General features: G+C 49.1%; 4 protein-coding genes across 6 annotated transcripts; 2 read left to right on the plus strand and 2 right to left on the minus strand.

The window, feature by feature from the left end:
- Positions 1 to 2,295: 2,295 nt before the first annotated feature.
- Positions 2,296 to 4,069, plus strand: LOC144610591 (artemin). The gene is made up of 2 exons (XM_078429400.1): positions 2,296 to 2,392; positions 3,609 to 4,069. The coding sequence occupies exons 1-2, from the start codon at positions 2,296 to 2,298 to the stop codon at positions 4,067 to 4,069; spliced, it is 558 nt and encodes a 185-aa protein (XP_078285526.1).
- On the minus strand, positions 2,312 to 8,127 carry alkbh7 (alkB homolog 7). Of its 3 annotated transcripts, none has more exons than XM_078429414.1 (5): positions 7,772 to 8,127; positions 6,795 to 6,968; positions 6,090 to 6,214; positions 5,405 to 5,564; positions 2,312 to 2,414 (listed from the first exon to the last, which is right to left on the minus strand). In XM_078429414.1, the coding sequence occupies exons 1-4, from the start codon at positions 8,036 to 8,038 to the stop codon at positions 5,423 to 5,425; spliced, it is 708 nt and encodes a 235-aa protein (XP_078285540.1). In that variant the 5' UTR covers positions 8,039 to 8,127; the 3' UTR covers positions 2,312 to 2,414; positions 5,405 to 5,422. The 3 variants fall into 3 exon arrangements, with proteins under 3 accessions (XP_078285540.1, XP_078285539.1, XP_078285538.1); XM_078429413.1 differs by lacking the exon at positions 2,312 to 2,414 and adding an exon at positions 3,829 to 3,934; XM_078429412.1 differs by lacking the exon at positions 2,312 to 2,414 and having other exon boundaries at positions 4,822 to 5,564.
- Positions 8,128 to 10,648: 2,521 nt separating this feature from the next.
- Positions 10,649 to 14,407, minus strand: wdr83os (WD repeat domain 83 opposite strand). The gene is made up of 4 exons (XM_078429336.1): positions 14,349 to 14,407; positions 13,342 to 13,447; positions 12,695 to 12,792; positions 10,649 to 11,889 (listed from the first exon to the last, which is right to left on the minus strand). The coding sequence occupies exons 1-4, from the start codon at positions 14,381 to 14,383 to the stop codon at positions 11,823 to 11,825; spliced, it is 306 nt and encodes a 101-aa protein (XP_078285462.1). The 5' UTR covers positions 14,384 to 14,407; the 3' UTR covers positions 10,649 to 11,822.
- On the plus strand, positions 14,401 to 25,814 carry wdr83 (WD repeat domain containing 83). Its single transcript, XM_078429335.1, has 9 exons — positions 14,401 to 14,559; positions 15,461 to 15,581; positions 16,741 to 16,846; positions 17,706 to 17,754; positions 21,318 to 21,444; positions 22,691 to 22,758; positions 23,326 to 23,434; positions 24,632 to 24,746; positions 25,212 to 25,814. Exons 1-9 carry the CDS (start codon positions 14,457 to 14,459, stop codon positions 25,362 to 25,364), a joined length of 951 nt encoding a protein of 316 aa, XP_078285461.1. The 5' UTR covers positions 14,401 to 14,456; the 3' UTR covers positions 25,365 to 25,814.
- The last annotated feature ends 278 nt before the right edge of the window (positions 25,815 to 26,092 follow it).

Below are 26,092 nucleotides of genomic sequence, written 5' to 3' on the forward strand. Positions count from 1 at the left end.
TTCTTTTAAACCTCCACTGGACCTTCTCCAATGCCAGCCTGTATATAAATATATATATATATTGGAAAGAACTGCAGATGCTGGTTTAAATTGAACATAGACACAAAATGCTGGAGTAACTCAGTGGGTCAGGCAGCATCTCTGGAAAGAGGGAACGGGTGGCGTTTTGGGGCGAGACCCTTCTTCAGACTAAGAATATATAGACATATCTTCAGACTAATATATATATTATATATATATATATATATAATCTGTATATATATATATAGGAAAGAACTGCAGATGCTGGTTTAAATTGAAGGTAGAAACAAAATGTTGGAGTAACTCAGCGGGTCAGGCAGCATCTTTAGAGAAGGAATGGGTGACATTTTAGGTCGAGACCCTTCTTAGTCTGAAGAAGGGCCTCAACCCGAAATGTCACCCATTCCTTCTCTCCAGAGATGCTGCGTGACCCGCTGAGTTACTCCAACATTTTGTGTCTACCATATATATATATATATATATACAGGTTTATACCGAAGATAGGTACAAAATGTTGGAGTAACTCAGTGGGTCTGGAGAGGAGGAATAGGTGACATTTCAGGTCAGAACCCTTCTTCAGTCTGAAGATGTCAGTTATTCTGCTTGCTGAATGGGTTCAGTCTGAAGAAGGGTCTCGACCTGAAACATCACCTATTCCTTTTCTCCAGAGACGCTACCTGTCCCTACTCCAGCATTTTGTGTCTATCTTTAGTATGGACACGACAATGGGTTACGTCATACTGAGAGATTATGTAATGGTGCAGTGGGAGTTGAGAGTCTATGTGGTAATGGTGTGCTCAGTGGAGGGGTATCTATTGGTATCAACACTTCTGTCTGTCTGATATCCTTCTACTTGGTAGTTGAGGTCACCAGTTTGACATAGTAGCTTCACCAACTAACTGCTGCACTAACAGTTGTGGAGGAGATTTTACTGTTTAGATCCTTAATCCAAGCAAAGTGCTCTGTTTGTTGATGGGTTTCTTGAGCTTTGCACTTGTTCCAGCAAGCAGCGTTCCATTGTGTTTCCAACTATGTTTTGTAGATGATGAGAGAGTTTGAGTTTATTGCCATGTGTTCCGAGATATGGTGAAGAGCTAACCAGTCAGCAGCAAGACAATACATGATTACAATCGAGCAGTCCACAGTGTTTAGATACATGATAAAAGGGAAAGTAAGAAGTGCTGCTGTTGGAGTAGAGATTGACAAGATTGGAATGACTGTAATGTGTGATTGCAGATCCACCCCTTGTCGCAACGCAGGCCAGTTAAACCCCTGGTCAACATTGACCCACAGAGTGCAGAGGGCTGGTGAATGTTGAATGTTATGAGAGGTGATAGATGTTCTTGTTGAAGATGGTTATCGCCTGCCACTTGTGACTGTAAAGGCCTCTTTGACGTCTTTACTGCCCAGGTTATTTACACCCCTGCATGCTGTGCGAGGGACTCCAGCCCCAGTACAGATGTGAGCAGGTTTTGGACATGGTGCAAGTGGGAAGAGGTTTCAGAGCACGCTCTGGGTTGAGGATATCGTAGGTGTGAAACGTGCCCTGGAATGACAATGGGTTCTGGCTCTGGAACAGGTGTTGGATGGGCTTGGTTCACAGTGCAGCATGGGGGCTTTGGGTGCAGCACAGGTGCACTTGGATACAACCAGGTTTGTGTGTTCGCAGATGCGATGGGTTTTGTGTGCAGGTGTATGCATCGTGTCAGGTCCACGTGAGTTGAGTGTTCTGTGCACACTTGCGATTCGGATTGAACCAAAGTCTCTGGCATGAGACAGAGACCCCCATGTTAACGCACAGCGAGAGTGCTATCTGCTCCACTGCCATCCTTTTAAGGAAGTTTAAGAATAGAAGGGCAGATGTGGAGGGAGGGACCTGGTGGAGGGCAGTGATGAGGCAGGTGCTGCCTCTGGTGGGCTGGGAGGGTACTGCTGGCCTACAGCTGATGATTCATTGGCAGGAGCAGGATGAGCTTTGCTTTGCTCACAGTGAACGTGGTTTCTGCAGCTCCCTGAGGTATGTGGACCTGCTGACACCCGGCAGCTCACGGGCTAGACATGCCAGGAATGTCCTATGAAATATGTGCCGGTGCAAGGAATCAGGGTTAGCGATGCGCTTTAAATACTCCAATTCACATCGCCCCATCACATAACATTCAGCAGCAGCGGAGCAAGAGCGGCTGAAATTAGATTCGCATCAAGAACTCGGGAGCGATCGCGGGGAAAGCCGCTCTGCCTGCTCACCACAAGAGGGGATCTCCGAGCACTGGGACCATGGCAATCCCCACGCTGCTCGTTCTGCTCATCGCTTTTCCCATTGTCAGGGGAAGCACACCTCCAGAAACCAGGGAGCCAGCACCGCATCTGCCTGGTAAGCGAGTCTCCCCCATTCCCTGTAACAAAATGACTTTCGGTGACGTTCGGGAGTGTGTGTGTACATAGTTTAGCTTTATCTGAAGATCGACGCAAAATGCTAGAGTAACTCAGCGGGACAGGCAGCATCTCTGGAGAAAAGGAATAGGGGACGCTTCGGGTCAAGACCCATCATCAGACTGGGAGGGCAGACAGATGGATCTCTACGAAAACGTCACCTATTCCTTTTCTCCAGAGATGCTGCCTGACCCGCTGAGTTACTCCGGCATTTTATAAGTAAACAGAACCACAACTTTGAATCCCCCCCTCTCTCTCTCTCACAGCAACTGGCAAATTCAAATTACTAAATCTAAAATAAACATCCGGTATCAGTGACATGCCCATTACACCACTGGATTGCTGTAAACAACTATCTGATTCACACGTGTCCTTTCGGTAATGAAGCCTGATGTTCCTACTCTGTAAACAACAGATTGAGGAATGTGGCAACATTCAGCAGATTGCTCACCCTGGTATCTAAATGTTGTGCTTAAATCAGGTGCAGGATACTATAGATAGACACAAAAAACTGGAGTAACTCAGCGGGTCAGAAAGCATCCCTGGAGAAAAGGAATAGGTGACATTTCGGATCGACGGAGAGTCAGGAGAGAGGGAAACTGGAGATATCCAAAGGTACTAAGAACAAAAGAATGAAAGGTTTGAAAAGATGCTGCCTGACCCGCTGAGTTACTCCGGCTTTTTGTGTCTATCTTCGGTTTAAGCCAGCATCTGCAGTTCCTTCCGACGCATGATACTATAAATGTATTTGAACAACTCCACCCTGGAGAGAAGTCTTTCGGTCCACAGGATTTGGAGTTGTGTGGAAACGTGCTAAAGTCAGCTTTCATCTTCAGCATCTTAGAAATGGATATTTCTGTTTGTTCAAATTATATGACAACAAACGGCAGCCTTGCCTGCCACCGACGTGTGATTACTGAGTGATGTTTCCAAAGCTTGTTGGGATATTAACTCATGGCTTTACCTTGCACTATATGTTATTCCCTTATCATGTATCTATACAATGTAATGGCTCGATTGTAATCACGTATCGTCTTTCTGCTGACTTGACGCAACAAAAGCTTTTTACTGTACCTCGGTGCACGTGACAATAAACTGATACTGAAGCACAAGAGCCATCCTTTGTTGGGTATTAATTGGTGTGCTGTTTCTTCCAGTGGTGTCCAGAGTTTCTGACGTGGGGCCAGAGGAGGAGTCGACACCGTCTCCCATGCCAGTGCTGTCGCTGGAAGCCTCCGACCCGCAGTCGCTCCCAGGCAGGTCCCGCAGGAAGCGCAAGATGTTTGTGATGAGGAAGGGCGACGCGTGGGAGGAGCGGGGCTGCAGGCTGCGGGCGCTGCAGCTGCAGGTGCAGGACCTGGGCCTGGGCTACCAGTCCGACGAGATAGTCCTCTTCAAGTACTGCAGCGGCAGCTGTCCCCTGACCCGCACCAACCACGACCTCACCCTGTCGCTGCTCCTGCGCAAACCCGACCTGTTCAACCTGTCCCGGGAGAAGATCGTCAGCGACCCCTGCTGCCGCCCCACACAGTTCAAGGACGTGACCTTCCTGGACACCAACAACCGCTGGCAAACCGTGGAGAAGCTCTCCGCATCAGAGTGCAGCTGCATCGGTTAACCCGCGTGTGGGGTGGGGGGAGGGGGGAGGTTTATGGGGAGGGGGGTTTAGGAAGACCAGGTCTGAAAAGGAGGCAAATTCTTGAGCCGGTTGGGCAGGGGGTGTTGAAAAACCAAAGTCAGGGTGCAGACATTAAGTTCCAGCACAGATCCCCCTCCCCCACCAGGGCTGTGTTTGGGTAAACGACCAACATTGTAGTTGGGATGGTGGTGGGGAGTTCTGACAGTGCCTCGAACGTGAGACAGCAGTTCCCCATACCCGTGGAGTGCTCTGTCCTTGTCCACCATCCCAATGTACTAATCCCAGCCGGGCTGGTCTGGGGAGCCGGATGTGCCTCAGTGGCAGCAGCCTGCTGGCTGGGGACCTGCGCTGTCTGACAGGGATAAGCTGGGGGGGACACACGGGGGAATCCATCGCACTCTGCAGCGATCAGCCCGGGGAACCCACTTGTCCTGTGCATACACGTGGGGCGACAGGCAAAGACACCCACACACAGATACACACCCAGACACACACACAGCCAAAGACCCAGACACACATTGTCCCCGTCCCCAATGCACACACACCCCCGACCCCAACACACACAATCATACATGTACCACGTCCCCAACACACATACACACACACACCCAGACCCCAACACACACAATCATACACCTACCACGTCCCCAACACACACTTACACACTCACACCCAGACCCCGACACACATAATCATACATGTACCACGTCCCCAACACACACACTCACATACCCAGACTCCGACACACCGACCCAGACAAACAAACACAGGCACAAACATTCCTGAAATACAACAGAGGTTGGGAAGGGTAAGGGCAGAACAGACCAAGGGTTTCGGACCAAGGGTTGGGAGTTGTTCAAGTAAATCCTTTAGAGAATTACAGACTTTATCTCGCCTGCTGAACTGCAGCTAAGCTCAATGCTGTAAATGTGACAAGTATTTATATTGAAACGGGCCCTCTGGCCACTAGTATTTAACATTTCCATTCTCCATGATGAAGGTGGTTTGAAGTTTGGGCTGTGAGGGTGGGGTTGAGTGGAGAGAGAGCAGGAGGCAGATTCAGTGACGAGCAGCGGAAGCCTGAGATTGCCGATGGTTCATGTTGTCAGAAATATTTATGTATCTAAATTATTTATTTATTTTAAAGACTGCTGTTCAACGCTTAAGATTTATTCGCTCTCTATTCAAATAAAGATTGCTGAAGAGATGACCTGGTGTGTGATTATCTGGAGGGAGGGAGGGACACATTGCCAACAAAATGCAACGGCACAACACCAGGGTGGGGTTAGACCATGAATGAATCAGTGGAGTTACCGTGTAGTCCAGAGCTGGTCACCCTGCCGCTGCCATTGGGCTAACAGGCAGGTTCCTGCAGATTACCGAGATCCGCCGATCGCGAAGTACCTTCTGTCCACCGAAGAACGACTCTTCCTCCTTCAGGATCTGGTGGCTGAACTGGTATCGAGCGGCTCCCCTGCAAAACACCCCAGGGCCGCGGTGAACGAGGGGAGAAAGGATGCAACGCTCCTTCCTACCCCATCCCGGACATTCTCCTACTTTCCTTCATCCTTCCAACTCTTTCCCTAAAACCCACATCTTCATTGCTCTCTTTTATATACGTGTGCACACACACACACTCAGAAAGAAAGGGACATGCACAGAGACAGAAAGAAAAAGACAGAGACACACACATGGACAGAAAGAAAGAATGGAACACATACACAGACAGAAAGACACACACACACACACACACACACACACACACACACAGAATGAATGACACAACAACCACACACATCCAGATACACATTCAGCCACACACATACAGACACAGAGACACATATCCAGGTGCAGAGACAGAGACACGCATGCACGCATCTTATCTCCCTCACACATCCTCCAACCCCCACCCCTCAAACACCCTCTATTTTCTCCTCTGTCATTTGCTGTTCTTCTCCCTCCTCCCATTTCTCCAGTCTGGCCCCACTCTGCAGCTCACCGCAGGACGTAGGCACACCGCCGCTGCAGCAGCAAATCCACTCGGTCCCCGTTGTTGTCTTCACTCAGCAGCCGCATCACGCTGCCCGACAGCAGGCACAAGCCAGCGATCGTGTCCCCACAGAACTGCCAGGAGAGAGGTAACTGGCAGGTAACTCACCACAGAAAGAGCAGTGCTCACGCATGCACGTGACTATGCCAGCGCGCACACATGCGTGCACACACAAACACTGTGTCTTAATCAAAGCCCATCTAAAAACATTTTAAGAACAATTTTTACTGCACATTTGGACACTGTAGATAGGAACTTGTAACAAAACATTTTGATAGGAATTAAGAAAGACAATAGTTACATAATGCTCCAATGGATGTGAATAAATAGACGTGTACGTATGTGTGCGCAAATGTGTGTGTGTTCTTGCCCATGTAAATGTGTGTGTGTGCATGATATGGAGTGAGCTGTGGTGCTCTGGGTAGTACTTCCTGAGGGGCTGTGGAGGTGATCTCAGCAGAAATTTCCAAAAATTGATTTTGGAAGGAAAGTTCATAAAGTATTTACTATCATTCTTTTGCATATGGGTCCAATCCCAAAATACTGTGAATAGACCAATTCCAACACATGAATAAGCGTAAAAGGTAGAAGAGTCCAAATACGCCAAGCTAGCTTTGGATGGAGCCGACATAACCGGCAGTGTTGGACACTAACCTTCACACTGTCCACGTGGGGATTGATGAAACCCGTCTTCTCCAGGTCCAGTACATGCACCATTGAGAGCTGAGGCTCCCCCGGGGGGAACGCGATATCCCGCAACCGCTGCAGGATAGCTGCATTCTGCTCACTCCACTGCGACTTCTCAATCTCTCGATAACCATGGATTGCCTCAGATCAGTTAACACAAAGAGGGAGAAAAAAATCAATCACAACCCTGAACTATCTACTACAGGATACACTTCACAATGTAATTAGCAGGGTGAAGTGGCACAAAATGTCCCCAACAGGCTATCCCTGTTATCCCTGTGGCGAGTACAATTACTGTGTTTAAAACAGTTAGACAGGTTCACGGATAGGAAAGGTTTAAAAGGTTATGGGCAAATGGAAGGCACTTTGGACTCTTGGATGAGTTGGATCAAAATGGCCTGTTTCTACGCTGTATGTCTGTGGCTCTATGTTATTAGTATATTAAGGGCAAGCGGTCAACTAGGGAAAAAGTAGGAACCATTAGGATCAAGGTGGCAACCTGTGTGTGGATCCAGAGGTTAGATCTAAAATGAATATATCTTATATGATTTTCATTAAAAAGGGATGTTTGTATTTGGAGAATTGAAGGGACAGTGGAATCGTAGAACAACCAACCATGGAAAAGTGAGAGATATGAGATGTCTTAGTGTGTTTACGATGGTTAGCTTTACAGGGACTACCTATAGGAAGCAACGGGAGCAGATTACTGTCAAACAGTGTAATAAAATAAACGAAAAATAAAGTGCAGGGTGTGTGTGTATATATATATATATACACCTTAAAGATTTATAACAATGAGAGGCATAGATAGGGTCGGGTAGGGAGTGTAGAGTTTTAAGGCGAGAGTGGAGACATTTAAGGGAGATCCAAGGGTAGGTTTTCCACACAGAGGGTGGTGGTCACCATGGTAGTTTTGGCCTTTGATCGTCGGTGGTGCAGCCTACCTGGTCCCAATGATCGCGTTGGTAGCGCTGTCGCTTGAGCCGCGGCTCCAGCTCCTGCAGCAGCGCCGCCTCCTCGGCCAGGCTCACGAAGCCGGGCCGCAGCTCCACGTCCCGGGATAAGCGCTGGACCAGCGCGGGGCTGGAGGCGAGCATCAGCTGCGGGCCCGGCCCTCCGTGAGGCCTGTGGGGCTGCAGCAGCAGCAACGCCCGCGGCTTCAGTGCCATGCCCCGGCCCAGGGCCCGCGCACACAGGCCGCTCGGACTCATGGCACCGAAGAAAAGGAGACGTTTGTGAGTGAAAACGACCCGTCAAGTCCAGTCCATGGACGCCGCCATCTTCTCACCGCGCGATGCATTGTAGGTAGGGCGCGTGCGCACACGGGGAAACCGTGACTGATCACGTGGTGGGACGGTGGCCTTTCAGCCCATGGAGTCCATACTAGCCCTCGGAGCCATTTCATGTAGTTTAGCCCATTCCTTCTTTCCAGAGATGCCGCCCTGTCTATCTTCGGTGTTAAACCAGCATCTGCAGTTCCTTACCATTCATGTAATTTAGTTTATGGTTACGTGTGCAAGTGAAAGCTGACAAGGGAAGTCAAGGACAACATAAAAATAAAAGGGAAGAAGTATAACATAGCAAAGAAGAGTGGGAAGCCCGAGGATTGGGACTCTTTTAAAGAGCAACAGAAGATAACTAAAAAGGCAATACGGGGAGAAAAGATGAGGTACGAGGGTAAACTAGCCAATAATATAAAGGAGGATAGTAAAAGCTTTTTTAGGTATGTGAAGAGGAAAAAAATAGTCAAGGCAAATGTGGGTCCCTTGAAGACAGAAGCAGGGGAATTTATTATGGGGAACAAGGAAATGGCAGAAGAGTTGAACCGGTACTTTGGATCTGTCTTCACTGAGGAGGATACAAACAATCTCCCAGATGTTCTAGTGGCCAGAGATCCTAGGGTGACAGAGGGACTGGAGGAAATCCACATTAGGCAGGAAAAAGTTTTGGGTAGACTGATGGGACTCAAGGCTGATAAATCCCCAGGGCCTGATGGTCTGCATTCCAGGGTGCTTAAGGAGGTGGCTCTAGAAATTGTGGACGCATTAGTGATTATTTTCCAATGTTCTATAGATTCCGGGTCAGTTCCTGTGGATTGGAGGGTAGCTAATGTTATCCCACTTTTCAAGAAAGGAGGGAGAGAGAAAACGGAAAATTATAGACCAGTTAGTCTGACATCAGTGGTGGGGAAGATGCTGAAGTCAATTATAAAAGACGAAATTGCGGAGCATTTGGATCGCAGTAACAGGATCGTTCCAAGTCAGCATGGATTTAGGAAGGGGAAATCGTGCTTGACTAATCTACTGGAATTTTTTGAGGATGTAACTAGGAAAATTGACAGGGGAGAGCCGGTGGATGTGGTGTACCTCGACTTTCAGAAAGCCTTCGACAAGGTCCCACATAGGAGATTGGGCAAAATTAGAGCACATGGTATTGGAGGTAGGGTACTGACATGGATAGGAAGTTGGTTGACAGACAGAAAGCAAAGAGTGGGGATAAATGGGTCCCTTTCAGAATGGCAGGCAGTGACTAGTGGGGTACCGCAAGGCTCGGTGTTGGGACCGCAGCTATTTACAATATACATCAATGACTTGGATGAAGGGATTAAAAGTACCATTAGCAAATTTGCCGATGATACAAAGCTAGGTGGCAGTGTGAACTGTGAGGAAGATGCTATGAGGTTGCAGGCTGACTTGGACAGGTTGTGTGAGTGGGCGGATGCATGGCAGATGCATTTTAATGTGGATAAGTGTGAGGTTATCCACTTTAGTGGTAAGAATAGGAAGGCAGATTATTATTTGAATGGTGTCAAGTTAGGAAAAGGGGACGTACAACGTGATCTGGGTGTCTTAGTGCATCAGTCACTGAAAGGAAGCATGCAGGTACAGCAGGCAGTGAAGAAAGCCAATGGAATGTTGGCATTCATAACGAGGAGTTGAGTATAGAAGCAAAGAGGTCCTTCTGTAGTTGTACAGGGCCCTAGTGAGACCGCACCTGGAGTACTGTGTGCAGTTTTGGTCTCCAAATTTGAGGAAGGATATTCTTGCTATTGAGGGCGTGCAGCGTAGGTTTACTAGGTTAATTCCCGGAATGGCGGGACTGTCATATGTTGAAAGACTAGAGCGACTAGGTTTGTATACACTGGAATTTAGAAGGATGAGAGGGGATCTTATCGAAATGTATAAGATTATTAAGGGGTTGGACATGTTAGAGGCAGGAAACATGTTCCCAATGTTGGGGGAGTCCAGAACCAGGGGCCACAGTTTAAGAATAAGGGGTAGGCCATTTAGAACAGAGATGAGGAAAAACTTTTTTAGTCAGAGTTGTGAATCTGTGGAATTCTCTGCCTCAGAGGGCAGTGGAGGCCAATTCTCTGAATACATTCAAGAGAGAGCTAGATAGAGCTCTTAAGGATAGCGGAGTCAGGGGGTATGGAGAGAAACCAGGAACGGGGTACTGATTGAGAATGATCAGCCATGATCACATTGAATGGCGGTGCTGGCTCGAAGGGCCGAATGGCCTACTCCTGCACCTATTGTCTATTGAAAAGCTTTTGTTGCGTGCTAACCAGTCAGCAGAAAGATGATACACGATTACAATCGTGTCATTCACGTGTCCATGCTGGCCCTCGGAGCCATCTCACGCAGGAGGCCTTTCAGCCCATCAAGTCCATGCTGGCTCTCAGAACAACCTCAAATGTAGGTGGGCTTTTAGCCCATCATTCTGGCTCTCAGAGCAATTTCATCAGTCCAATTCCGCCTCTTCTCTGTAATCCATTTTATGTCAAATACTGATGAACTTCAAGTGTTAAGAGAGTCAAGTGTTTAATTATCACATATATGTCGAAAACAATACAATGAACAATGAAATTCTGACTTGCAGCAGGTTAACAGGGCTGTAAACACAGTATACATAGATAACATAATAAACAAAAGAAATAAATCAATTAAAAACTTCAATGCTGTATTATTGCAAAAAGCCCCAAATCCTTAGAGTTACAAATGCAGTTCATTGTTCACAATTTAATTCATGCTTGTAGTGTTCAAGAGCATGATGGTTGTTGGGACATGATGGTTCTTGAACCTGGAGGTCACAGTTTTCAACCGCCTTTCCCTTCTGCACGATGGTAGTTGTGGAATGAGATAGTGGCCAGGGTGGTGTGGATCCTTGATGATACTGTCTGCCTCTTTTGGAAAGCATCTCCTGTAGATCCCTTCGATGGTGGGTAGGGCAACACCCGTGATGGACTCAGTCAACCTAATTTAATAACCTCAACTGTTGACGGTCTTTGGTTGCACTAAGGGCTTTGGACTTTTTTGCACTAGTATTATGGTTATTAATTTATTGAAATTTTGTTTATTATATATTATCTACCTGTATTAATTTTGCAGTTCTGTTTGCTACTGCAAGCAAGAGTTTCATTGTTCCGTTGCCAGCACATATGACCATTAAACACAAAATCCTCCCACACTCCAAAGACGTGTAGGTTTGTAGGTTGATTGGCTTCAGTAATTCGGTCATTGTAAAAAAATTGTCCCAAGTGTGGAGGACATTGATAGTGTACGGGGTGATCGCTGGCCCACGCGGACTCGGTGGGCCAAAGGGCGTTTCCGCGCTGCATTTCTAAACTAAACTAAAATGAATTGCTCTGTAAACTGCATCACAAAGTCAAAATTAAAACAGTAACAACCAAGATGTGAAGTGATAAGTTAGATTTTATTCCCTGTGCCATGACACAGACATCCTCGATGTGCCCACTGCACAGCGTGATGTAGTGCCAGCATTGATTCGTCGCTGGGCACTGCCACTGGAAGGAGAGCTGGCGTTGGAGGCAGGATGGCGTCCTGTAGCCTGGCTTCGAGGTGATCAGTGTATGCGAGTGATAGGGCGGAGAGGCGGGTTACTGCATCAGGTTGGTGGAGGTGGGAAAGGAGGTGGGTTGCATTCACAATGTCCTCCCATGTCCATTACCAGAGTTGAGGAGGGCTTCTTGTTTCACCAGGGCGGCGTCATGGGCTGCGGGTTCTGCAGGTACGACATCACCACAGCCGAGATCGACAACCTGTAAGGCCAGACAGGAGGGAGTGGGTGAGGGGTCTGTACAGACCAAATCACACTGCTACCGCCCACCCTTTCTACTGCCTAAACAACCTCTAACTCTGTGAGCCACTGTGAGCTCTTTACTCCTCCTGAACAACCTGTTTGGGCCCTGATGCAAAACTACTGAGAGTCAGAGGAGAGGGAAACTGGAGGGGCAAAGAACAAAAGAATGAAAGGTACAAAGAACATTCTTTGTACCTACTCCTACCTCCAGTTTCCCTCTCCCCTGGCTCTCAGTCTGAAAAGGGGTCTCGACCCGAAACATTACCTATTCCTTTTCTACAGAGATGCTGCCTGACCTGCTGAGTTACTCCAGCTTTTTGTGTCTAACTCAGCATAGTTTCCCATCAGCGCTGGGCTAAACATGTTTGTTCACACTGGCCCAGGAAGTCAACAACTTGAACACTTGCATGTCTTGTTTTTTAGTGATAAGGCTGTGTCACTCGGGGTAAGGGCAGAATACTGAATCACAACAGTTAATCGTGTAAACAACTGTACGTGACCCACTCCACATCCTTCCTTGTCAAAAACGGTATTAAATGGCTACAGGCTTTGTGTCTGCGGAGCAGACTCATGATTGACTGTTCTCCTTGCTAGGCACGTTATTGCTAATTGCTTGCTAATAAAGCTACAGTTAACTGTCACGTCTCGTGTAAATTATTCCGACAATGCTGAGGTCAAGATTGAATCGGCTGTGTGAGGCAGCAGCTCCACCTGCTACACCTGTGGGCCACCCGGTTAGTGGTAAGAATGGTGGTTCCACTCACATGAAGCTGCTCATCATTTGTTTGGTGTCTTCAGAGCTGCGAGAGTTGGCAAAGCTGATGAACGAGCAGTAGACGGCAATCCAAGCACAGCATTTCAGCTGGGAAGTGAGGAGATGACTGTTAGACCCTGGTTACATTACAAATCACACCCCCAATCCCCAGCCAGTGTATTGCCCTATCGAATTTGGCGTAATTTAGTTGAGCCCGTCCAACCCACCAGTGGAAAAAGAATTAATTAAATTTTAAAAACAATCTAGTGGTTGCGTGTGCAAGCAGAAATTATCACAATGACCTCAGAGCTTACTACATCACTGAACTGGTCCTGACCTACCATCTGCCTCATTGGAGACCTTCGAACTATTTTTCATCAGATTTTACTGGACTTTATTTTACACTAAACATTATTCCCTTATCCTGCATCTGGACATTGTTGGTTGGCTTGATTGTTACAATGTTTAGTCATCGACCCGAATAGCATGCAACGAAAAAGCTTTTCACTCTATCTCAGTACACGCGACTAAAGAAATAAAGTAAAATAGGCTCAGAGCGAGGTGGCCCGAATGCAACTCCTCAGCCCTGAGAGCCCAGGAAGAATTAGGTCATTCATGGAAAGTGAGAGGAAGAGCAAGGAGAATGGGTGTGTGTACCTTTAGCATCAGCCCACACATGCTGAAGATCATTCCCAGCAGGTTCATGTAATCAGGGGTTGGGTCCTCTAGGGTCGGGTTGTTGTCACTGGCGGGTGGTTTGTACCTGGAAACACAAAGAACCATTGGAAGCAGGAGATAGCCAAACATCACCAACCAGCCAGCCAGCCAGCCTCCTCCACCATTCAAAGAGTTCAGGACTAATCCTGTCTGCAAGTCTTTCTTCCCACCTGATGCCAGACCATCCAATTCCCCCAAATGTACAAAAAACTATTTGATCTCAAACTTAATAATGGAACACTGGACCCTTGTCGGCTCCACCTTTCATATGTCATCAGTGCTGGCTCTGATTTGTTCTGTACCTTTTCATACATCTAGTTTCCCTCTCACCTGCCACTCAGTCTGAAGAAGGGTCCCAACACTCTCTCTATACATCCCTTTCTCTCACTCCCTTCCCCTCTCCCCTTCCACCTCCTAACTCCCCTCTCCCTCTTCTCTCCCCCTGTCCTGTCCGGCCTCTCCTCCCTCTCTCTTCCCTCAGTCTCTATCTCCCCTTCCCTCCTCCCTCTCCCTCTCCACTCTCCCTCCCTCTCCCCCCTCCCTCCCTCTCCCCCCTCCCTCCCTCTCCCCCTCCCTCCCTCTCCCCTCCCCCCTCTCTCCCCCTCCCTCTCTCCCTCCTCTCCCTCCCCCTCTCTCCCCTCCCCCTCTCTCCCCCCTCCTCTCCCTCCCCCTCCTCTCCCTCCCCCCTCCTCTCCCTCCCCCCCTCCTCTCCCTCCCCCCCTCCTCTCCCTCCCCCCCTCCTTCTCCCTCTCCCTCTCCCTCTCCCTCTCCCTCTCCCTCTCCCTCTCCCTCTCCCTCTCCCTCTCCCTCTCCCTCTCCCTCTCCCTCTCCCCCTCCCCCTCCCTCTCCCCCTCCCTCTCCCCCTCCCTCTCCCCCTCCCCCTCCCTCTCCCCCTCCCTCTCTCCCCCTCCCTCTCTCCCCCTCCCCCTCCTCTCCCTCCCCCTCACCGTAGGATCTTGTTGGCTCTCCGGGGGTCGGCCATCTTGCCGCTCCGCTCCGTCACGGCGGCGGCGGAAGCGGAAGTGAGCGGCGGTGGCGCGCGGGGAGGGAAGGGGATGTCGCTGCCGTTGCCGCGGCCGCGGGGCTCGCGCTTCCCCACCTCCCGCGTCCACAGCCTCGAGTGCGGCCAGGGCGCCGTCAGGGCCGTGCGCTTCAACGGTCAGTGGGCGCACCAGCCGACACACGGATCACCACGGCACGGCACGGCACGCACCCACCCTGGGGTGCCCCTCAGGCCCACCCCCACCCTGGGGTGCCCCTCACACCCCCACCCTGGGGTGCCCCTCACACACCTACCCCCACCCTGGGGTGCCCCTCACACACCCACCCCCACCCTGGGGTGCCCCTCACACACCCACCCCCACCCTGGGGTGCCCCTCACACACCCATCTCCAACCCTCCCACCCTCACCCTCACACACCCACCCTCACACACCCATCCCCACCCTGGGGTGCCCCTCAGGCCCATCCCCACCCTCACACACCCATCCCCACCCTCACACACCCATCCCCACCCTGGGGTGCCCCTCAGGCCCATCCCCACCCTCACACACCCATCCCCACCCTCACACACCCGCTCCCCACCCTGGGGTGCCCCTCACACGCCCATCCCCAACCCTCGCACACCCACCCCTACCCTCACATACCCACCCGCACACGCCCATCTCCACCCTCACACACCCACCCCCACCCTTACACACTCAACCCCACTCTCAGGCACTCATCCCCACCCTCGGGTGCTCCCAGCACACATGGTTGCCCCATCTCCATCCTCAAGTTATCAGGCAACTAAACCATCCGACCGCGACTCGAGAGCTGTCCTGAACTACTATCTACCTCATTGGTGAAGGAATGGGTGACATTTCGGGTTGGGACCTTTCTTCAGTCTGAAGAAGGGTCTCAACCCGAAACGTCACCCATTTCTTCTCCAAAGTTGCTCCCTTTCCAGCTGAGTTACTCCAGCTTTTTGTGTCTACCTGCAGTACTGTATACATGTTTGCCATTTGGTGTTGTATTTGTGGACTAATTCTTTGGCTGTGTTGCTGCCTGTTTCCTTCCAGTGGACGGTAATTATTGCCTGACCTGTGGCAGTGACAAAACGCTGAAGCTGTGGAATCCACACCGAGGGATCTTCCTGAAGACGTACCTTGGCCATGGCTACGAGGTTCTGGATGCAGCTGGGTAAGCCGCTGCCCTGCATGCTGAGGGCACTGATGCTGCCATCTGTGTTGTGGACCCAGCGGGCTGTCACCTTGCAGCGCCGCGCCCCTCTGACAACCCCCCCCCGTCTTGTTTAGTTTTAGTTTAGATTAGAGATACAGCGCGGAAACAGGCCCTTTCGGCCCACCGGGTCCGAGCCGACCAGCGATCCCCGAACATTAACGCTATCCTATACCCACTAGGGACAATTTTTACATTTACCAAGCCAATTAATTTACAGTGGGAGGAAAGCGAAGATCTTGGAGAAAACCCACGGGGAGAACAAACTCCGTACAGACAGTACCCGTAGTCGGGATTGAACCCAGGTCTCCGGCGCTGCATTCACTGTAAGGCAGCAACTCTATCGCTGCGCCACCGTGCCACCCTATCTCAAATCCTGGGACATTGAGAAAAGTCATACAGTGTGGAAATATTTATCTTTTCAAAGGTTATTAGCAAACCAGATGGGCTTTAACAACAATCCAACAGTTTTATGGCTACCATTATAGTCATAGAGTCTTACTGTGTGGAAACAGGCCCTTTGGTCCAACTTGCCCACACCGACCAACATGCCCCATCTACACTAGTCCCACCTGCTTGTGTTTGGCCCATATTCCTCTAAACCGGTCCTATCCATGTACCTGTCTAATTGCTTCTTAAACATTGCAATAGTACATGCCTCAACTATCTCCAACGGCAACTCGTTCCATACACCCACTACCCTTTGAGTGAAAAAGTTACCCTTCAGGTTCCTATTAAATCTTTGCCCCTTCACCTTAAACCTAAGCCCTCGAGTTCTCGATTCCCCCACTCTGGACAAGAGACTGTGTGTCTACCCAATCTATTCCTCTGAATATTTGGACTTCCTCTCAAGTGATGGGCTGAAGGGCCTCCTCGTAACTTGTGAATGGAGAATTGGGACATTACACTAGTTGATGGAAGGACCGTTCAGAAGCCTGTTAACAGAGGAGCAAAAGCTGTTCCTCAGTCTGATGGTGTGCGCTTTCACGTTTGTCACTCTTACCTCCACTCCATAGCTCTGATGCTGTTCTCACTCCAGCCTCTCACTGCCCCTCAATCCCCCGGCCCTGCGGCTTCGGCAGGGTGTTGTGACTTACACTGGCACCTTTGCCTCCTGCAGTTCCTGCGACAACAGCCAGCTCTGCTCGTGCAGCAGCGACAAGACCATTGTGCTGTGGGACGTGGCGACGGGAAAACTGGTCCGCAAATACCGGGGTCACGGAGGGGTAAGAGCGGCTTTGATCTCACGTTTTCACACCTTACCTTTCCATATCTCTCCTTTCCCTCTCCCCTGACTCTCAGTCTGAAGAAGGGTCTCGACCCGAAACGTCACCCATTCCTTCTCTCCTGAGATGCTGCCTGTCGCGCTGAGTTACTCCAGCATTTTGTGTCTATCTTCGGTCTAAACCAGCATCTGCAGTTCCTTCCTACGCAAAATACAGCATTGGTTGATGCTGAGGAGAGCAATAAGATGTTGTCCAAAGACGTACAGGTATGTAGGTTAATTGGCTGGGTAAATGTAAAAAATTTTTTTTTTTAATTGTCCCTAGTGGGTGTAGGATAGTGTTAATGTACGGGGATCACTGGGCGGCACGGACTTGGAGGGCCGAAAAGGCCTGTTTCCGGCTGTATATATATGATATGATATGATATGTTGTCAAGTTGGAAAGGGGACAGAGAAGATTTACATGGGTGTTGCCAGCACTCGAGGGTCTGAGCGAAAGGGAGTGGTTGAGCAGGCTGGGACTCTATTTCTTGAAGCGCAGGAGGATAAGGGGGTGATCTTATAGAGGTCCCAGAGTTGGGGAATAAAGAACCAGAGGATTTAGGTTTATGGTGATGGGGGAACGGTTTAACAGGAACCTGTTAAATTCACACAAAGGGAGGTGGGTGTATGGAACAAGCTGCTGGGGGAGGTAGATGAAGCAGGTACTCCACACAGGCAGTCAGCAGGCCTTCCTAACTGTTTGGCAGCAGCTGCACCAAGCTCCATCCGCCCTCTGTTCCCTGTGTGCTCTACATCAATCTCTCTCGTTGCCTTCCTCTGCTCTGACTGAAAAGCCACTCTTTTCTCTCTTTTCACAGAAAGTAAACTGTGTTCAGTTCAACGAGGATTCGACTATCATTGTTTCAGGTGAGAAAGGTGTGGGTCTTGTTTGGGGTGGGGGGGGGAACTCATGGAAAGAATGTGCTCAGATAAGGCAACATCTAACATTGAAAGCCATCATGGGACACGGGCAGTCAGATTAAGGTTGGTTTATTGTTATGCACAGCAGGGTATCATGAATTCTTTGTTCCTTGAAGCTCGCAGAGTAAACAGTGGACATACAGTAACAACAAACACAACAATAAATACTGCAAAACAGCAGAATGGTGCAAAATTATAGTGCAAATCAAAGCAGTGCCAAAAAAAAGTACAAAAAAGTTATGAAAAATATCTGACAGCATGTCTGGGAAGGGTGTACGAAGGAGGTGATTGATTCAGGAGTCTGTTAGCAGTGGGAGGGGGAGCTGTTCATAAATCTGGCCATCGAGCCTTCGAGCTCCTGTATCTTCTCCCAGAAGATAAAAGAGAGAAAAGGCAATGGCCAGGGTGTCGGGCATCTCTGATACAATACACCATTCAGATGGATTGTAGAGAAGGAAGTGGTGAGTCTGTGGTGGACTGGGATGTGTTCACCACTCTCTGCAAGTTTAGGGGGCTCAAGAGTAGATCAGTTGCTAAACCAGGCAGAGATGCACCCCATCAGAATAGTTTCTGTAGTGCATCGGTAGAATCGCCTGAAGGAGCAACTCCTGTGTGGAGCTTCATCTGTCCTTGACACCTCCCCCAACACCCATTTTCACACTCACGTTTGGGGAGTGGGTGGAAGGGGTTGGTGGGCGGTAGATCTGTGGCTGGCAGGCAGAGGGTCATACGATACGATACAATAGAACTTTATTTATCCCAGGAGGGAAATTGGTCAAGATACATGAAACATGAAATTAAAGTGACGAGTGGAAAGTTCCAGCTTTCTCCCCCCCCCATTCCTCTACTCCGTCAGTCTGAAGGGTCCCGACCCAAAACCTTGCCCGTCCATTACGCTCCACAGACGCTGCTTGACCCACCGAGTTCCGAAAAAGTATCTCCTGTGGCGTTGTGTGATGCATCTTGGTGGAACCAGTCTGTGGCTGAAAGTGCTCAGGTTGACCAGTGCGTCATGGAGGGGGTGAGCTGTATTGTCCCAGGTGCTCCGCAGTTTGAGGAGCATCCTCCCCTCCAAGACCACCTCTTGGAGGCAGTTTTTCCCTGCCTCACACCTTTGTGTGACGCAGGAGCTCTGGCAGGGAACTCCTGTTCGGGAGGTGTTTTGTGTTGTAGTGTTAGAACATTTAGGGTTCATCACGTGTACATTAGATAGAAACATAGAAAATAAGTGCAGGAGGAGGCCATTCGGCCCTTCGAGCCAGCACCGCCATTCATTGTGATCATGGCTGATCGTCCCCCAATCATTAACCCGTGCCTGCCTTCTCCCCATATCCCTTATTTCCACTAGCTCCTCGAGCTCTATCTAACTCTCTCTTAAATCCATCCAGTGATTTGGCTTCCACTGCCCTCTGTGGCAAAGAATTCCACAAATTCACAACTCTGGATGAAAACGTTTTTTCTCACCTCAGCTTTAAATGGCCTCCCCTTTATTCTAAGATTGTGGCCCCTGGTTCTGGACTCGCCCAACATTGGGAACATTTTTCCTGCATCTAGCTTGTCCAGTCCTTTTATAATTTTATTTGTTTCTATAAGATCCCCTCTCATCCTTCTAAACTCCAGTCAATACAAGCCTAGTCTTTTCAATCTTTCCTCATATGTCAGTCCCGCCATCCCAGGGATCAATCTAGTGAACCACCGCTACACTGTCTCAATTACAAGGATGTCCTTCCTCAAATTAGGAGTCCAAAACTGTACACAATACTCCAGATGTGGTCTTACCAGGGCCCTATACAACTGCAGAAGAACCTCTTTACTCCGATACTGAAATCCTCTTGTTATGAAGGCTAACATTCCATTAGCTTTCTTCACTGCCTGCTGTACCTGCACGCCAACTTTCAGTGACTGGTGTACAAGGACACCCAGGTCTCACTGCACCTAACCTAACTCCATTGAGATAATAATCTGCCTCCTTGATTTGCCGCCAAAGTGGATAACCTCACATTTATCTATATTAAACTGCATCTGCCACGCATCTGCCCACTCACTCAACCTGTCCAGGTCACCCTGCAACCTCCTAACATCCTCTTCACAGTTTACACTGCCACCCAGCTTTGTGTCATCCGCAAACTTGCTAGTGTTGCTTCTAATTCCCTCTTCCAAATCATTAATATATATGGTAAACAGTTGCGGCCCCAACACCGAGCCTTGCGGCACGCCACTCGCCACTGCCTGCCATTCTGAAAAGGACCCGTTTACTCCTACTCTTTGCTTCCTGTCTGCCAACCAATTTTCTATCCATGTCAACACCCTACCCCCAATACCACGTGCTCTAATTTTGGTCACCAATCTCCCGTGCGGGACCTTATCAAAGGCTTTCTGAAAATCTAGATACACTACATCCACTGGCTCCCCTTCATCCATTTTACTTGTCACGTTCTCAAAAAATTCCTGAAGATTAGTCAAGCATGATTTCCCTTTCATAAAACCATGCTGACTTGTACCTATCCTTTTACTGCTATCCAAATGCATCATTATTACCTCTTTAATAATTGACTCCAGCATCTTTCCCACCACCGAAGTCAGGCTAACTGGTCTGTAATTTCCCGTTTTCTCTCTCGCTCCTTTCTTGAAAAGTGGGATAACATTAGCTATCCTCCAATCCACAGGAACTGATCCTGAATCTATTGAACATTGGAAAATGATCACCAATGCGTCCAATATTTCTAGAGCCACCTCCCTGAGGACCCTGAGATGCAGACCATCAGGCCCAGGGGAGAGGCCCTAGATGTAAAAGAGCTACTCATTATAATCCCACCTTCAAATATAACACTGTATCATGGCTCCAGGATCATTACCTGAGCTCCATAGTGAAGCCACCTATAATGGAGGAAAAGCTTTTGGCCATTCATTCCCTCTAGTCTGTGCACCGTTCAATCTGCTCCTCAGTCGACTCGATTAGTAATGGTGTCAGGGGTTCAGTTTAGTTTAAAGACACAGTGTGGAAACAGACCCTTCAGCCCACCGAGTCCGCGCTGACCAGCGATCCCCGCACACTAACACTATCCTACACACACGAGGGACAATTTACAATATTACCAAGTCAATTAGCCTACAAACCCGTTTGTCTTTGGAGTGTGGAAGGAAACTGGAGAAAACCCACACAGATCATGGGGTACAAACTCCTAACAGACAGCACCCGTAGTCGGGATTGAACTGGGGTCTTTGGCACTGTAAGGCAGCAACTTTACCGCTGCGCCACCGTGCCACCCATGGGGTTATGGGGAGGAGGCAGGAGAATGGGGTTAAGAGGGAAAGTTAGATCAGCCATGATTGAATGGTGGCGTGGACTTGATGGGTTGAATGGCCTAATTCTGCTCTAATCACTTATAAACATGAACGTATGACTCCCCCACTGCTGGTTTTACTGGGAGTTCCCCCCGTCTAGGCTGGGTACAGATTGAGCTGCGTTAACACTGCACTCATTAACTGCGCTGATTAACTGATTGCAGGTTCCATTGACTCCTACATTCGATGCTGGGATTGTCGGTCGCGGAAACCGGAGCCCATTCAGGTTCTCGGTGAAGCGAAGGATGGGATTTCCAGTGTGAAGGTTTCAGACCATGAGATTTTGTCAGGGTGAGAGTTGCAGTGGACACAACTAACTGCACAAAGTGGGAACCAGCCACTGAACACAGTGCGCAGAGCGGGTACATAACCTCTAGAAAACCCTAGAGAGAAGGAATGGGTGACGTTTCGGCTCGAGACCCTTCTTCAGACTCCGTTGACCCCTGCCTCCACCGCCCACCAGCGGGCCAGAGCCGTCACCTCACCTGAGTTCCAGGCTCTGCACCGGGCCCCTGGTGAAGAGGGGTCTCGACCCGAAACATCACCCATTCCTTCTCTCCAGAGATGCTGCCTGTCCCGCTGAGTTACTCCAGCATTTTGTGTATCTTCGGTTTAAACCAACATCTGCAGATCCGTCCTACACAGCTAGAAACCCAATGTATACAAGCAACATGCACATTAATGTGTCTACCCCCAATGCTCTAAGACAGTCAAAAAGTTATTTATGTATTTGCCGCATTTTCATGACATAAAAGCCAATCTAGGACCAGTCTCAGCCCGGTCACTCAATCTTCTCCCCTCCCATCTGCCAAGAAGTATAGAAGTGTGAAAAAGCACACCTCCAGATTCAGGGGCAGTTTCTTCCCAGCTGTTATTAGGCAACTGAACTACCCTACCAACAATTAGAGATCAGTCCTGACCTACCATCTGCCTCATTGGAGACCTTTGGACTATCATTAATTGGACTTTACTGGACTTTATCTAAACGTTAATCCCTTTATCCTGTAACTGTATGCTGTGGACGGCTCAATTGTAATCATGTATTGTCTTTCCGTTGACTGGTTAGCGCGCAACAAAAGCTTTTCACTGTACCTCGGTTCACGTGACAATAAAGTGAAATAAACTAAACCACTTAGCCCATCAAGTCTATGCCAGCTCACCGAGTAATCATTCCCTACTTATTATCCCCGTACGCTATTCTCCGTAGAATACCATACATTCTACCCTCCTCCTACATTGCGGCAATTTACGGAGTCTATTTAACCCAGCATGTCGCACGTCTTTGGTATTTTGGAGGAAACATGCACAGGACTGAATGGAGAACGTGCAAACTTCACACAGGCAGCACTGGAGGTCAGGACCGAACAGAGGGACTGGACTGTAAGGCTGTGCAATGCCTGTGTACGACCAATGATTGTTGGTTGGACTCCCACTCCAGAGAGGCATCAACAATGCGTGCAGAGGAGGAGTGAGGGAGGTTGCGGGGGGGTGGGTCTGTGTCGATGAAGTTGTTCATCCTAACCCTATGCTGTTGTAGGTCTGTCGATGGACAGGTCCGGCGCTATGACTTACGGATGGGACAACTGTTTGCAGATTACATTGGGAGTGAGTACTGGACATCAGAGCCCATTTAATGATGCATGTGAACGACTTTATCACAACGTGAACAGATTCTCAGTTTGTCTGCTTGTGCTGGAGGCTAGAGAAAAGGAATAGGTGACGTTTCTTGTTGAGACTCTTCTGAAGATCGTCCCTGAAGGGATTCAACCCGAAGCGTCATCCATTCCTTCTCTCCAGAGATGCTGCCTGTCCTGCTGAGTTACTCCAGCAATTTGTGTCTACGATTTAAACCAGCATCTGCAGTTCCTTCCTACACATTGACAGATCATCTGGCTGTCTCACTGTGCTACAGGTTGGCTGATGTTATTTAAGAAAGGCTAAATGCTGGAGTAACTCAGTGGGACACGCAGCATCTCTGGAGAGAAGGAAAGGGTGATGTTTCGGGTCGAGATGCTTCTTTAGACACATCTCCTATCCATGTTCTCCAGAGATGCTGCCTGACTCACTGAGTTACTCCAGCACTATGTGTCCACAGTTATTGGTTATCACTGATGGTCTATTTGTCAACTTGTTGTGCAGATTGACCTATTACCATCTCCCTCTGTCACACAGGTCCGATCACAAGTGTGTGTTTCAGCAGGGACGGGCAGTGTACCCTCAGCTCTAGCCTGGACTCCACACTGCGCCTCTTGGATAAGGAGACCGGGGAGCTGCTGGGACAGTAAGTGAACCTCCCTGTGGTGGGAGGACCACTATCACACATCGACTCCAAAACCTGCCCTCTAACTGGCACTACCCCCTTGGTGTCACCGTCTAGTTGATGGTCTCTTCCACTCCAAACAAAAGACACTTAATTGTTCCTAGTGTGTTAGTGTACGGGGACTGCTGGTTAGCGCGGACCCGTGGGCCAATGGGCCTTTTTCCGCACTGTATCTCTATGCTAAACTGGAAGACTTAGATGAAGGGATTAAAAGTAAAATTAGCAAATTTGCAGATGACACAAAGCTGGGTGGCAGTGCGAACTGTGAGGAGGATGCTATGAGGATGCAGGGTGACTTAGACAGGTTGTGTGAGTGGGCCGCGGATTGCTTCCGGTCACGTGATCAGGTGTATTAAATGCATTTCGACTTACGATATTTTTGGTTTGTGATGGGTTTCTCGGAACGTAACCCCATCGTAAGTTGAAGAGCACCTGTACATGGAGATTGGGTAGGGCAGAGTAGATGACGGGTGTGTACTGACTGTCGGGGAGGAATTTTAAACCAATGGGATGAGAAAGGGATATGAACACAAAAACAGGAGATGATGAGAGAGCGGTTTATCTGAAATTGGAACGTTTCAATGTTCATTTCAGATATCATATCATATCATATCATATATATACAGCGCGGAAACAGGCCTTTTCGGCCCACCAAGTCCGCACCGCCCAGCGATCCCCGCACATTAACACTATCCTACACCCACTAGGGACAATTTTTTACATTTACCCAGTCAATTAACCTACATACCTGTACGTCTTTGGAGTGTGGGAGGAAACCGAAGATCTCGGAGAAAACCCACGCAGGTCACGGGGAGGACGTACAAACTCCTTACAGTGCAGCACCCGTAGTCAGGATCGAACCTGAGTCTCCGACGCTGCATTCGCTGTAAAGCAGCAACTCTACCGCTGCGCTACCGTGCCGCAGATGGTTGCAAAGTGTCGAGATGAAGACAAGATGTGTACATTGGAGGAGGCTGCAGACAGGCTGAGGTTGGGTGGGAGTGGGATTGGATGTTGAAGTGGCACACAAGTAGCTCAGGATTACACCAGCGGTGCTGAGCATAGGTACTCCCTAAAGTGATCACCCAATCTGTAATTGGTGTGTCCAGCATAGAGACCACGATGTTAACCGTTTCCCCTTCCTCTCTGTTTCAACAGGTACACAGACCACAAGAACACAGAGTACCAACTAGACTGCTGCTTCAACGAGACGGACACGCATGTCCTCAGCGGCTCCGAGGATGGGAAGGTGTATTTCTGGGATCTTATTGAGGTGAGCATCCTTTCCCAACAGATAAGACACAAGATGCTGGAGTAACTCAGAAGGACAGGCAGCATCTCGGGAGAGAAGGAATGGGTGACGTTTGGGGTCGAGACCCTTCTACAGACTGAGAATCTCAGACTATTTTTTCCCCAACAGCCACCCTTCCTTTCTCTCAGACAAGATGGAGATCTTGGGTAGGTTTGTAAGCTAATTGGATTGCTATAATTGTAAATTGTCCCTAGTGTTCGTGTGCGGGAATCGCAGGGCCGAAGGGCCTGTTTCCGTGCTGTATCTCTACACTAAATTAAAATAAACTAAACTCTGCCATCACCACCAACAAGACATTTTCTTTATGCCATTGCTGTAAGAGGGGTTGTGCCATGCACATTACTCCTAAGTTTCTTATGTTAGAGCATTGACTATGAAGCACTTGGGTTGTTTGAGTTTATTAACACGATGCGATTCTTGTTGCAGGGATCGCAGGCTGCAACGTTGACGGTGGGGAAGGGAGTGGTGCAGTCCCTGAGTCACCACCCGACCAAGACGTGTTTGCTCACCGCCACAGAGGGCAACGTGCAGCTCTGGGGGGATGAGGAATACGAGGAAGAGATGGCGACAGCTACATGAACCTCGGGCACAGGCTCCGAACCTGGCCAAGAAGGAACTGCAGATGCTGGTTTACACCGAAGATAGACACAAAATGCTAGAGTAACTCAGCGGATCAGGCAGCATCTCTGGAGAGAAGGAAGTAGTGGCGTTTTGGGTCGGAACCCTTCTTCAGACACGATAAACTCTTGGCATTTGCACTGGTTATTGACTGAAGAACAAGCACCATAACTCCAGTAAGCCTGCTCTGGTGACGCACTGTAGGGGGATCCATGATGCAGTTAACCAGGATTAGCTGAACAAAAAGCATCTGCTGGAGGAACCCAGTGGGTCAGGCAGCTTCTGTGAACGGACTGAGCAGGTCAGGCAGTATCTGTGATTTACTCCAGCAATTTCACTCATCTTCCCAGCTATGACTACCTGTTGTCCACTGCCCACAATATCTGGCCCCTGTCCATTTTGAGAAGAATAAAGTGATTTCCTTTATAAAAGCTTTGTTTCAACCATCGGTGTCATAATTCTGTGTCAAAACTGTTTAATTTAGTGATACAGTGCGGAAACAAGCTCTTCGGCCCACCGAGTCCACAGACCAGCACCCCAGCACTATCCTACACACACACCCACACGGGACAATGGAGTGTGGGAGGAAACCGAAGATCTCGGGAAAAACCCATGCAGATCACGGGGAGAAGGTATAAACTCCGTACAGACAGCTCCCGTAGTCGGGATGGAACCTGGGTATGTGGTGC

Source organism: Rhinoraja longicauda, chromosome 37 (assembly GCF_053455715.1).
Source record: "Rhinoraja longicauda isolate Sanriku21f chromosome 37, sRhiLon1.1, whole genome shotgun sequence".
NCBI lineage: Eukaryota > Metazoa > Chordata > Chondrichthyes > Rajiformes > Arhynchobatidae > Rhinoraja > Rhinoraja longicauda.

Bases quoted from the DNA above. Each gene is read 5' to 3' on its own strand.
- alkbh7 (XM_078429414.1), bottom strand. From the start codon at position 8,038: ATGAGTCCGAGCGGCCTGTGTGCGCGGGCCCTGGGCCGGGGCATGGCA. The intron at 6,969-7,771 runs GTAGGCTGCACC...AACTGATCTGAG, and splicing joins AACGCGATCATTGGGACCAG to GCAATCCATGGTTATCGAGA. The intron at 6,215-6,794 runs GTTAGTGTCCAA...CTCTCCTGGCAG, and splicing joins CCCACGTGGACAGTGTGAAG to TTCTGTGGGGACACGATCGC.
- wdr83os (XM_078429336.1), bottom strand. From the start codon at position 14,383: ATGGCCGACCCCCGGAGAGCCAACAAGATCCTACG. The intron at 12,793-13,341 runs GTACACACACCC...CTCACTTCCCAG, and splicing joins TGTGTGGGCTGATGCTAAAG to CTGAAATGCTGTGCTTGGAT. The intron at 11,890-12,694 runs GTGAGTGGAACC...CTGGCCTTACAG, and splicing joins CAAATGATGAGCAGCTTCAT to GTTGTCGATCTCGGCTGTGG.
- wdr83 (XM_078429335.1), top strand. From the start codon at position 14,457: ATGTCGCTGCCGTTGCCGCGGCCGCGGGGCTCGCGCTTCCCCACCTCC. The intron at 22,759-23,325 runs GTGAGTACTGGA...TCTGTCACACAG, and splicing joins GTTTGCAGATTACATTGGGA to GTCCGATCACAAGTGTGTGT. The intron at 24,747-25,211 runs GTGAGCATCCTT...TTCTTGTTGCAG, and splicing joins ATTTCTGGGATCTTATTGAG to GGATCGCAGGCTGCAACGTT.
- LOC144610591 (XM_078429400.1), top strand. From the start codon at position 2,296: ATGGCAATCCCCACGCTGCTCGTTCTGCTCATCGCTTTTCCCATTGTC. The intron at 2,393-3,608 runs GTAAGCGAGTCT...TGTTTCTTCCAG, and splicing joins GCCAGCACCGCATCTGCCTG to TGGTGTCCAGAGTTTCTGAC.